General features: G+C 40.4%; 1 protein-coding gene across 1 annotated transcript in view; it reads left to right on the top strand.

Moving 5' to 3' along the window:
• LOC135644157 (transposon Tf2-1 polyprotein) overlaps positions 1-10,405 on the top strand; it is a 37,974-nt gene extending 27,569 nt beyond the window's left edge. Inside the window, exon 2 of the mRNA XM_065161618.1 lies at positions 10,355-10,405. Coding sequence (XP_065017690.1) covers positions 10,355-10,405 — 51 coding nt within the window. The remainder of the gene's footprint in view (positions 1-10,354) is intronic.
• The last annotated feature ends 2,757 nt before the right edge of the window (positions 10,406-13,162 follow it).

Genomic DNA, 13,162 nt, shown 5'->3' with positions numbered 1-13,162 from the left:
AGAGGCAGTAGATGTTCATAACTTTTAGGAACAAATGCTAAGTTGGGATTGGCGAAAATTGTTCCTAAGGCTTCAACATATGTTGTTCCAATAGTTTCATCATCCCATGATCCTCTAACGTAAAGTCCTCTACTTTTTATGGGAATGCCTATCATGTCGCAAATGAATTTATCCGTAATGGAGATGTGTTGTCCTAAGAGATAGGTAGACATTCTTTCTTCTTCATCTACTTGTATGTTGTTGTAAAACAATCTAAGAAGTCTTGGATAGATGGGTTCATTAATTTATAAAATAGGGAGTAGATCTAAGTTTGCAAACCATTGGATTGTCTCTAAGTCTCTTAGTTCATTTAAATCTATATGTTTTTTTTTTTTTTTTGGTAAGTAAAAGTAAATTGATTATGTGTAAAGATTCTACAAATAGCTTTATCTATATAAGTCATAGACAAAGCCAATTAACTCATAGAGTGCGAATGCGATAGTTATGACTACACATGCTGTAGACTATAACTACCTGTGGGTACATTATTTGACATCATTCCCAAGATCTTTAGCTAATAGCAAAATTAAATTTGATAAAAATATCTTTTTCTCTTCGGGTGAAGTGCTCGATTTTGAGATCATGCTCCATACAGGATCTTGAGTCTCTAATAATCTCTTTCAAGAGTTGAGCATTGTTTGTGTGTTGACATTCAAAGATTCTATTACATCTCTCCTTCCACATCCACCAAATAGCGCATCTGAAAGTAACCTTTGCCAGTTGTGTAAGTGGCCCTTTTCTTGAGAAACATTGCATAAGGTCGCCTAGTTCTTGGTGCAAGTTTGGTTGCGGCAGTCTATTGAGTTCAAATCGCTGGAGAATCTCCTTCCATATCCATTTTGTATAATTACAAGCAAAATAAAGGTGGTCAACAGTTTCTTCTTGTTGCAAACAAAGGGAGCATCGGTTAACATGATAGATACCTTTTCTTTTCATATTGTCTATTGTAGGTAGTTTATTGAGAAGGGCCTGCCATGTACATAAGGAGTGTCTTTGTGATCCCGGTCGATCCCATGTCCAACTGCTTGGGACCCACTTGTTATTTCTTTGTCTAATTTGATTCCATACGGATGTGGCACTAAATTTGCCATTGTCATGAGGCCAAATAAGTATATCTGAAGAGTTGTTCCTGATTGGAATAGCTATGATAGTCGGCCAAAGTGATAACATTTCGGGAGAAATAGGATTAGGGAGACACCAGGTACCGTTAGCAATGAACTCGGAAACCTTCCAATCTTTGGGAGCCCCAAGATCTTTTCGTATTCTGTCGCCATATAATTGAAATATACTCTTCCCATTCACCCAAGGATCGTACCACATATTAGTACTAGTTCCAGAAGAGATTGCATAAGAAATGTGTTTGATTAGCCAATTCCTTGCCTTTAAAATTCCTTTCCAAGCTGAAGAGTGGTATGTTCTTGTTGAAATTTCCCAGATTGATTCCTTTGAAAGATACCTAGCAGAAACCCATTGTGACCATAAGGAACATTTGTTTTGCAAAAGATCCCACAATTGTTGTACCAGGCATGCTTGATTCCAATCTCTAGTATTTCTCAAGTTTAGCCCCCCTTCATCTTTCGGTTTGCAAATGCTATCCCAATTTACCATATGCATTGCCTTATCATTTGTGCCATTCCAGAAGAAGTTCATTAATAACCGTTCAATATCTTGGAGAAGTCCAGCAGGCAGAAGAAATGCATTACACCAATATATAGAGTAGGAGTGCAATACAGAACGGATGAGTTCGAGTCGTCCTGCTTTTGATAGAAGCCTATTTTTCCAAGAAGAAATTCTATTCTTTATTTTTTGTAGGATAGGCTGACAGTGGGTTTTGTGAATGCCTGTGGATATGAGCGGGAGACCCAAATAAGGAACTGGCAAGCTTCCCTCACTAACCCCCAAAGTTTGTGCAATAAAGACCTTATTCTCAACGTAAGGGCTCATATATACTTTACTTTTCGCATGATTTAACTGAAGTCCAGAAACCATACCAAAGTCATTCATAATAGTAGCCAGGTTCTTTATTGAAGTTGGATCATTTTGGAGAAAGATAAGTAAATCATCTGCAAATGTTATATGTGATATATGAATAGAGCCAGCATTGGGTACCTTTATGCTGCCATTTAAGACTGAATGTTCCAACATACAGCTAAGTCCTTCCATCGCAATAGTAAAGAGATACGGAGAGAGTGGATCACCTTGTCGGATGCCATTCGTGCTCCCAAAAAAACCAATAGGTGAGCCATTAAAGAGTATCGAAAACTTTGGAGTTTCCAGGCAAGATTGAATCCAATTAACCCATTGCTGTGGGAAGTTCATATCGAGGAGCATCTTATAGATAAATTTCCTATTAACTGAATCAAAGGCTTTCCGTAAATCAGCTTTAAAACATATTTTTGTCCCTCTTGCTTTTGAATGCAAATCTTTGACCAAGTCATTAGCAAGCAAAATGTTATGATGTATACTTCTCCCTTTGATGAAAGCAGCTTGATTTGGGCTAATGATCTTGTGTATTACCTTTTGCATTCTATTTGCTAATACTTTGGAGATGATCTTGTAGATAAAGTTGCATAATGATATGGGTCGATAGTTCTCTAGTGAATCAGCCCCTGCATTCTTCGGAATTAAAGAAATAAAGGTGCAATTCATCTCTCTAAGAATATGACCTGAAGAGAAAAAATGTTGGCAAGCCTTGATCACATCATTTCCAATAATAGACCAAGCAGTTTGGTAAAATTCAGCTGGAAATCCATCTGGACCTGGGCTTTTGTGCTTTGGTGACTTAAAGACAACACATACAATTTCGTCATCAGTAATTGGGGCATTGAGGATTGAAATAGCTTCCGAATCAAGTTTTCTAGTCGGCTCCACATGAATGTTATTAGTTTTCCCAGCTTGATTGAGTAAGGAATAAAAAAATTGCTCTGTGTGTGCTTTAACCTCTTCTAAATTCTCAATAAGATTATCATCTTTGTCTCTGCATTTGCTGATACGGTTAACAGCCCTTCGAGTAGCAATTGAAGCATAGAAAAATTTAGTATTGGAATCTCCTAGTGTAAGCCAATGCTGTCGAGACTTCTGCTTTACAAAACTTTCCTCCTGTTTTAAGGCTTGCATGAAGTTATTTCTGGCTTCTGTCTCTTTGTAGATAATATTCTCATCATTTGGCTGAAGTTGCAGCTCATGTTGCAATGACATTAGTTCCTTCCTGCAAAATTGAACTGTGGTGGTAATATTGCCAAAGGTATTTGTATTCCACTCCTTTAGTGCTGCTTTACAGGCTTTAAGCTTTTGACATAAGATGTAAGGGGGAGATCCATGCACATTAACATTCCAAGCAGATCTGATAACATCAAGAAATTGAGGATGAGTACTCCACATGTTAAAGAATCTAAACGGTTTCTTGCCTCTTGGTGTCGCTTTGTCTGCGTGTATATACATTAAAGAATGGTCAGAAAACAAAGGAGCACCATACTCAAGAAGTGAATCTGGGTAAACTGTTAACCATTCATGATTAATCAAACACCTATCAAGTCGAGCCATTATTTTTCTGTTAGCAGCACCTTGATTACTCCAGGAGAGCCAATTACCCACAGATTTCATATCAAACAAAGCTGCAGTGTCAATGTAATCATTAAAACTTTGAAGCTGACTTTCTGAAAGTTGTCTACCCCCCTCTTTTTCATTTGTGTACCGAACAGTATTAAAGTCTCCAAGAACAATCCAAGGTACATTGAGACAGCCATTTGCAATATTAGTCAGGTCAGACCAAAGAGTATTTCTTTCTTGCATACTATTTGAAGCATATATACCAATGAAATTGAATTGACAGCCATTCTTTTTGTCCTCTACCTTAAGTTGAATGAATTGATCAGTAGCAGAAATAAACCAAGCATTAATAGAGTTAGGATGCCATAAGACCCATATTCTACCAAAAGTTTCATTTGAGTCATTGGTAAACAGTTCTGCGTCCGGCCATATTAAATTCTTTTGAGCTTGAACGCGCGATTGTTTAATTTTCGTTTCTACTAGAATAACAATATCACATGCGGCAGACTTGATTATTCTATTGAGCTCCCGACATTTTTCCGGCTTATTAAGTCCGCGAACATTCCAACATGTTATCTTCATCAGTAATAAAGAAATGAAAAGGTGGTAAGGTATTCATCCTACGACTTTGGATGGACTGTACCATCCTTTTTCTTATCCTTCGGTTTTGTATTTTCCTCCCGCATAATATCCTTACCTTTTATGACTTTATTTCTATATTTATCCACTTCATCTACAGCTTGCAGATTTTTAAACTTTAAAATACCTTGAATCATGTGGTCTTGATTGGCAGGGTTTGTTGAAGCACGATAAGATTGTTGCAGCACAATTTCCTGGATAGTACTTGTTGGAGTAGCTTGGCTAGAGAGGTTTGTTGGGGCATGAGTTTGTTGAGACAGAATATCCTTGTTGGCGATGTTTGTTGTGGCTTGAGTTTGTTGAGGAAGAATATCCTTGCTGGCGAGATTTGTTTGGGCCTGAGTTTGTTGAGTTATTGTGGACGGATCCAATGATATTGGAAGAGATGAAGTTCCTGACTTATGTTTCTCCTGTCCACTAGTACCAAGGGAAACCTCTATTGTGGAAGGCTCCGACATTATAGGAAGAGTTATAATTTTGGATTTGTCCTTCTGTCCGCGGTGCTGTCCTTGTGAGTCGGAATGCTCAATAGTCTTCGCCACCATCGGTGCTACTGCCATTAGAGTAGACTCGCTTTGTTGCGGAGGCGCTTGACGTGGTCGATAGACCTTTGTGATTTGTTTTGGAGTTTGCTGACAAGCTCCATTTGCATGACCAAAAGATAAGCAATGCTGACATCGTTGTGGCTTCCAAGAATATGAGACATGTACCTTCCGAGTGTTCCCGTCAAGATCACGATAGAAAACCTCATTTGGAAGATCTTCGTCAGAAGAAACTAGTACACATGCTCGTGCAAATGCTAATCTCGTCTGAGCAGCTGTTGCTTTGTCGATGTAGAGTGGCTGTCCCAGAGTGCTGCATAACTTTGCAATAAAACGTCGACTCCAAAGATGTAGAGGAAGACCTTGAAAGGATACCCATAATGGAATAGACTGTAGGCTATCTAACTCCAAACGGACATTAGGAGACCAGCGTCGTAGAATCATTGGATGGCCGCGAATAGTCCAGAATCCTTCGAGGACTCGTTGTAAATCTTCTTCAGAGTATAGCTTGCAAATAAAGAATCCGTTCTCCAGCATATGAAGATCAAATGACGATATTCCCCATCGAGTTTTGATAAATGAGGATAGTGGGAAATAAGATGTTTTGAGACCTACCACATAGCCAACAATCGCCATAGACCATGTCTCAATAAGCTCTGCTGAATCAGCAGTCTCGTATACAGCAATCTTCTTATCAGCCTGAACTTCTGGAGTAAAGAATTCCAAGCTTAGATCCGGACTTCCAACCGGAGCCTTGAAGAGGCTAGTCCAAGGCCTAGGGACACTGGAAATGAGGGCAGGCTGCCGCGATCTAGAGCGCGATCTACTTCGATGTTGTTTCGTCGAAGGAGTTTCTCTCTGGAGAGGATATGGAGGAGGAGCCAATTGAGGGGTAACGGTAGGGAGTCTTACCATCGTATCAACTCTCCCGCCACCATCGCCAGCCCTAGGGGCCGTCGCTGCCATGTTTGATCCCTCTGTAGCGGCGACGACACTGTAGCGACGACCAGATCTAGGGCGGCGACGACACTGTAGCGGCGACCACTGTAGCGACGGCCAGATCTAGGGCGACCACTGTAGCGGCGACGACACTGTAGCGGCGGCCAGATCTCCCTAGGGCGATCTGACTCCTGCAGCGGCGACGACACTGTAGCGGCGACCAGATCTAGGGCGACCACTGTAGCGGCGACGACACTGTAGCGGCGAACATATCTAGGGCGACCACTGTAGCGGCGGCCAGATCTCCCTAGGGCGATCTGACTCCTGCAGCGTCGGCTTTCTCCCACGGGCGACAGGCGACGACACTGTAGCGGCGATCTGATTTCCTGCAGCATCGGCTGTTTCCCAAGGGCGACGTACTGTAGCTGCGGCGACGACACTGTAGCAGCGACAGTACTGTAGCGGCGACGACACTGTAGCGGCGACGAGATCTCCCTAGGGCGATCTGACTCCTGCAGCGTTGGCTTTCTCCCACGGGCGACGATACTATAGCAACGATCTGATCTCCCTTACTGTAGTGGTGATCGGATCTCCTGCAGCGTCGGCTTCTCCCCAAGGGCGACGATACTATAGCGGCGACCAGATCTCCCTAGGGCGACGGTACTGTAGCGGCGATCTGATATACTGCGACTGCAACGGTGGTTTTTCCCTATGGAGATGATTCTATAGCCGCGACCAATCTATATGTTTTCCCTTATTGACACTCCTAAGTTCGAAAGAGGAAAACTTTTCAGCATGATATTTTGAATCGAAAAGGGCAAGATCAAAATCTTCCACTAATCTCCTCTTCCCTTTGTCCCTTGAGGATCTTCTAGACCCCATAACTACTGCTATTTAGGAGGATAGTAATAAACAAGAGTAAATGAATGAAAAACAGAATTTAAGGGCTTCTTAGAGAATACCTTAGTGAGATCTTCAAGAGAGGGAAAGATTGTTGATCTTTTGCTCCGAAATGAGGAGTATTTGGGATGCTATGAGGGGAGAAATGGAGGTGGAGAAGCTTTGGAAGAGTAAAGAGGGGAAGGGAGTGAGTTGGGGTCGATTCCACCGCCGGCCCTAGCTCGGGTTAAAAAGGGGCAGAGGTGCGGGCGGTTGCACCTCTGGCTGGGGTAGTGCAACCACTTGCAACACGTGACAGCCGGAGGTGCTACCTCCAGCTGGGGCGGTGCAACCGCTGCAGGCAGTGAGCATGGTTCTGACTGCTGTGTGGTCTGATTTGAATGTTTTTGACTTTTTATTTGTGGAGCAATCAACTTTACTTACGTAATTACGTAAGAATTTTCATTTTAAGATAAGAACTTTTGCACGATCAAGATAGATCTTTTGACGTGCATACTCTCAATGTCGTACATATGTTTGTGATAGATTGTTCAAGTTGGTAAGCCTTGCAAGTTCATGACAAACTTAGTCAGTTCATGATATAGAGTTGGATTCGAAAGTTACGAACGGATGAAATTGATGGGTTCGAAAATCCAGAGGATATGTGAATTGAGAATCATGGGTTTCCAATTCTGAGAAATCAAATAGGATTGTATCTAAATCGCATTTGTGATTTTAATTTTCTAATCCTCTTCTGTTATTTGGGCTAGAGAGCATCGTGAGTTCTTTTTTGGATCTCGGGTCATGAATATCGAGAATCCAAGGAGCAGGATATTATTTCTTGCTCCAGCTTATAATTTTTATTTTTATTTTTATGTCTTTACAGGAAAGGATGATTTTTAGGTACCCATTTGCTTTTGGGTGCCTCAAAAATAGAACTACATTGTTTATCATGTTGCATAGAATTTATCATGGTTCCTTTAGGAACCCAAATTAATTTGTTCGGACTAATTTTCTTGAGTGGACAATAATGTGTTTTGTGTCCAAGTTTGCAACAAAAGTTGCATTTGCTTTGGTGTCGAACATGTTAGATGGGGCCTTTTATGAAGGTGGTTAGATTTTGGTGAGGACTTCTCACAAATCCGATTCCACTTCTTTTGGGAACGTGACCCTTATTTGCAAGGATCATGTTCAAGGACTTGCTACCAACCTCGAATTTCTTCAAGGTGTCCTTAAGTAGTAAGTTTTCTTTTTGGGGAGTTTCTAGATCATGCCATTTTATGCATGAACCTAAACTATCATGATATTCAGTTTTTAACTTATCAAAATTACAAGTAAGACTATCATGCTCCTTTTTTAGCAATTTGTATTTTCTACTAATAATCTTGCATTCATCGAAGAAGTCATGGAAGGCATTTAATAATTCATCAAATGATAAATTTGCATCTATTAAATTCGTTACCTCCTCTCCGATGGCCATTAAGGCGTAATGAGCAACTTGCTCGGTGTTGGACTCCTCTTCTTCGGACACGCTTGAGTCATCCCACGTTGCTTTGAGCGCCTTCTTCTTTGATGTTCTCTTTTTGACTTTGAGACAATCACTCTTGTAGTGTCTTTCGAGTAGCAATTGAAGCATAGAAAAATTTAGTATTGGAATCTCCTAGTGTAAGCCAATGCTGTCGAGACTTCTGCTTTACAAAACTTTCCTCCTGTTTTAAGGCTTGCATGAAGTTATTTCTGGCTTCTGTCTCTTTGTAGATAATATTCTCATCATTTGGCTGAAGTTGCAGCTCATGTTGCAATGATATTAGTTCCTTCCTGCAAAGTTAACCATATCAGCAAATGCAGAGACAAAGATGATAATCTTATTGAGAATTTAGAAAAGGTTAAAGCACACACAGAGCAATTTTTTTATTCCTTACTCAATCAAGCTGGGAAAACTAATAACATTCATGTGGAGCCGACTAGAAAACTTGATTCGGAAGCTATTTCAATCCTCAATGCCCCAATTACTGACGACGAAATTGTATGTGTTGTCTTTAAGTCACCAAAGCACAAAAGCCCAGGTCCAGATGGATTTCCAGCTGAATTTTACCAAACTGCTTGGTCTATTATTGGAAATGATGTGATCAAGGCTTGCCAACATTTTTTCTCTTCAGGTCATATTCTTAGAGAGATGAATTGCACCTTTATTTCTTTAATTCCGAAGAATGCAGGGGCTGATTCACTAGAGAACTATCGACCCATATCATTATGCAACTTTATTTACAAGATCATCTCCAAAGTATTAGCAAATAGAATGCAAAAGGTAATACACAAGATCATTAGCCCAAATCAAGCTGCTTTCATCAAAGGGAGAAGTATACATCATAATATTTTGCTTGCTAATGACTTGGTCAAAGATTTGCATTCAAAAGCAAGAGGGACAAAAATATGTTTTAAAGCTGATTTACGGAAAGCCTTTGATTCAGTTAATAGGAAATTTATCTATAAGATGCTCCTCGATATGAACTTCCCACAACAATGGGTTAATTGGATTCAATCTTGCCTGGAAACTCCAAAGTTTTCGATACTCTTTAATGGCTCACCTATTGGTTTTTTTGGGAGCACGAATGGCATCCGACAAGGTGATCCACTCTCTCCGTATCTCTTTACTATTGCGATGGAAGGACTTAGCTGTATGTTGGAACATGCAGTCTTAAATGGCAGCATAAAAGTACCCAATGCTGGCTCTATTCATATATCACATATAACATTTGCAGATGATTTACTTATCTTTCTCCAAAATGATCCAACTTCAGTAAAGAACCTGGCTACTATTATGAATGACTTTGGTATGGTTTCTGGACTTCAGTTAAATCATGCGAAAAGTAAAGTATATATGAGCCCTTACGTTGAGAATAAGGTCAGTTTAATTAAAACACAAAGCGATTAAAACACAAAGCGATTTTTCCCTCAAAACACAAAGTTTAATTACACGGCGTTGAAATCGCTTTCAACGCCGTTTAAAACACAGTTTAAAACATAAAGTTTTTAATCGCTTTGGTCTACTGGAGGCCTTGTGTTCATAAAATATATGTTTTTAAACATATATTTTGTAAGCGATTAAAAACATAATTTTATATGTTTTAAGTGATTAAGCAATTTATGAAAACTTAAAATATATTTTGTAACTGTTTTTAAACATATGAAAACTTTATGTTTTCATAAAGTTTCAAACATAAATTGCTTAATCGCGTTGAAATCGCTTTCAACGCCGTTTAAAACACAGTTTAAAACATAAAGTTTTTAATCGCTTTCAACGGCGTTGAAATCGCTTTCAACGCCGTTTAAAACACAGTTCAAATTAAAAGAAAGCGATTAAAACATAGGCCCTAGGCCCTAGGCCCTTGTAACTGAACTGAACTTAGAACTTAGGCCCTATGTCAGCATAAACCATAGGGCCTCCAGCTGACTTAGAACTTAGGCCCTATGTCAGCATAGAGGCCCTAGGCCCTATGTCATTCTGACTGGAGGCCCTATGCTCTGATACCAGAATGGAAGCGATTAAAACACAAAAGAAAGTTTAATTCTTAAAACTAGGAACTCAGAACTTAGAACTAGGAACTTTAAAAGCTTACAAGGTTGAGCTCAAGTAAGACTCTGGTTGTCTACCGATGCCTTGCAAGAGCATGAGCGAGGGTTTATATAGAAAGGAAGGATAGAGCCGGGTGCTCATTGGGCCCCATCGCACTTATATCCGTTCCCTTTTATATTCCTTCGTCCAGCTGTTGCCAGCTTTCGAGCGGCTCCCCGAGGCTCAGCTCGTTCTTACTTAGTTACTAAGAAAAGTAAGTACATCCAGCTGTTGCCAGCTGGTAGACACTACGAGCGGCTCCCCGAGGCTCAGCTCTTTCTTACTTAGACACTAAGGAAAGTAAATACATCCAGCTGTTGCCAGCTGGTGGACACTACAAGTGGTTCTTGTCTTTATTTGGCGGCGAAGAGAAAGTGGATTCCTTCAGCTGATTGTAGGGGTCCGCCATTCCCTAAAGGCTGAAGCTGGTCGTTCTTTGTGAGACGTCTTTTACCAGAGATAGGGCCTCCTCCAGTTGTCGTTGTTGTTGAAGAACGACTGGTAACCAGTCTCTGTACCAGTTGTCTTTTCCACCGCTCCTTCTCTGATATTCTTTAGTCTTGATTAAGTGGATGTCGAAGAATTGTTGCAATGCCTCCAGTGCTTGTCTGGAGGCTTCCTTTTGAATTGCTCCGAGCCTCCTTTCAGATAATCCCATTTTGCTGAAAGAGAGTCCTCCACGTGTTCCGGATGTGAGTCTATCCATCTCTTGTTGGTATTGTAGGAGGAGGTCACTTGATTCATTAGTTGATTCAAATGAGTAACAGCCTTGGGTTTGGGTTTGGCTTGAACTTCCTGTGTCGCTTCTAGAAGTAGGCAGAGTGATTCGTTTGGCCATCCTGCAATCAAAATATTTATTAGTCGAGATAAGGAGTCAGCTAGAACGTTACTTTCTCCTTCAATGTGCTCGAATTTGATTTCAACGCCGCTTCCTGTTATGTAGTCTACGAAGGCCATCCACCTCACCCTAGATGGTTTGTTCTGAGAGGATTTGTTGAAGAAGCTTATGATTGCCTGGCAGTCAGTTCTTATGATAATTTCCTTTTTATCCAGGAAGTAAATTTTTAATGCTTCAAGGGTCTTCATAACCGCATGCATTTCGGCATCTATGGTGGACTTGATTGGGTTGTACCTTCCACTGGCGTATGCGCATATTTTTTCTGTATTTCTGGGGTCGTATTTCTGTTTCTTCCATTTGCAAATTCCTCCCCATCCTTCCATACATCCATCTGTTTCCAGGATTATGAAACATTCTTCAGGGGGTACTTCCAGGTCAGGAAGGTTCTGCACCAAGCTTTTGATCTTTCTGACTAGCTTCCAGTCCTGCTCATTCATTCTTTTCTCACCAGTTGGGCTCGTCTTTGAATACAGTGGGCCTAGAAGCTTGCCTAGGTTGGGTATATAGCTTCTTGCATAATTCAGAATTCCCAGCCATGATCTAAGACCCTTCTTTGTCATGAGGTCCTTTTCTTGATACTCAGCAATCCTTTTGATGATATGGGGTTGTAGCTTGATTTTTGAATTCCCTAGGACTGCTCCAAGAAACTCGATTTCTCTTACTGCAATTTTCATTTTTGTTGGGCTTAGAATAAGACCGTTTTCTTGACATATTTCCAACATTTTGGTGAGATGTTGCCCATGCTCCTTCTCATTTTCTGAGAACACAAGTATATCATCTATGTATACAGCAATAAATTGTTCCGTACCTCTGAAACAGTTGTCCATTTTTCTTTGGAATATAGCAGGGGCATTCTTAAGACCAAATGGCATTGCAAGCCATTCATATAATCCTTCAGGGACCCAGAATGCGGTCCATTCGATTGAATCTGGGTGCATTGCGACTTGATGGAAACCAGATTTTAAGTCAAATTTTGAATAAATTTTGCTGTTACTAACCTTCTTGAGTATTGTATTGATACCGGGAAGGCTGTATTGGTCCTTTTCGGTGATGTCGTTAAGTCTCTTGTAGTTGAAGACCATCCTTTCCTTCCCCTTTTTTTCTGTTCCTGTTATAGGGTCCACTGTAGTTCCTGAGTTGACAATTATAGCCGTAGTTCTGTGCTTGCTTTTACTTGGTCTAATGATCCCGATTTCTAGCAGCGCTTTCACATGTTTGGAAAAAGCTTCTTTTGCTTGTGGTGTCAGATGTCTAAGAGGCTTATCTTCTACCACGAAGTCTTGATTCTTAATTTCCAGCTTGCATGTTATTTTGTTCTTTTTCCAGTATTTGAGGGGATCTTCTCCAATATAACCTTGGGCCTTTAATTGATCCAATAAGCTTCCAAACTTGGCCTTTATGCTTTCATTACTTTGTTGAGTTTCTGCTGAATATAGTACTGATTCCTGGATCTGGATATAATCATCTTCTTCCAGATCTAGCTCCTCTATTGCTGCGGCTGTTGAGATGTAAGGCAGAGTGTTAATAGTTGTCAAGTTTTTATAGAATGTGACAGTGTTACCTTCAATCCTTACTCCTCCTTGCATTGCCCTTATGAAATTACAGCCTATTATCATTTGAATGTCATCCCCGAGCTTCATTGGAAATACATAAGTGTATGGTATCCTGAAGCTGTTATTTCCAATAGTCATCCTTCCTCCCCTTAACTTCAAGTTTGCTGTTGTTTTAGAGGTAATCCCACTGAAGTGTACTACATAGGGATTCTCCTCTATTGCAGCTTTTGGTACAGCCTTTTCGTCTATACAGCAAGTTGTAGCTCCTGTATCCAGTATAGCGTTAATTTCAAAGGGGGGAATATTTAGGATTTCCATGTGTACCTTTAAGTTGAAGAGCATGTTCTTAGATTTCCTTGATCCTCCAGTCTCTTTTGTCTCCATAGAAAGAATTTTTTGAGTTTCTTCCTCTAAAAGAACAAGAGCCTCTTCATCTTCTTCACTTTCTTCAATTTTTACTTTTCCGAGCCTTTGTATTTCTCTTAGGAGGTCTGCCTTTTCTAGCCTC

This window comes from Musa acuminata, chromosome BXJ3-8 (assembly GCF_036884655.1).
Source record: "Musa acuminata AAA Group cultivar baxijiao chromosome BXJ3-8, Cavendish_Baxijiao_AAA, whole genome shotgun sequence".
Lineage (NCBI taxonomy): Eukaryota > Viridiplantae > Streptophyta > Magnoliopsida > Zingiberales > Musaceae > Musa > Musa acuminata.
Note: the sequence above shows the minus strand (reverse complement) of the source record. Positions and strands in the feature narration are given on the sequence as shown.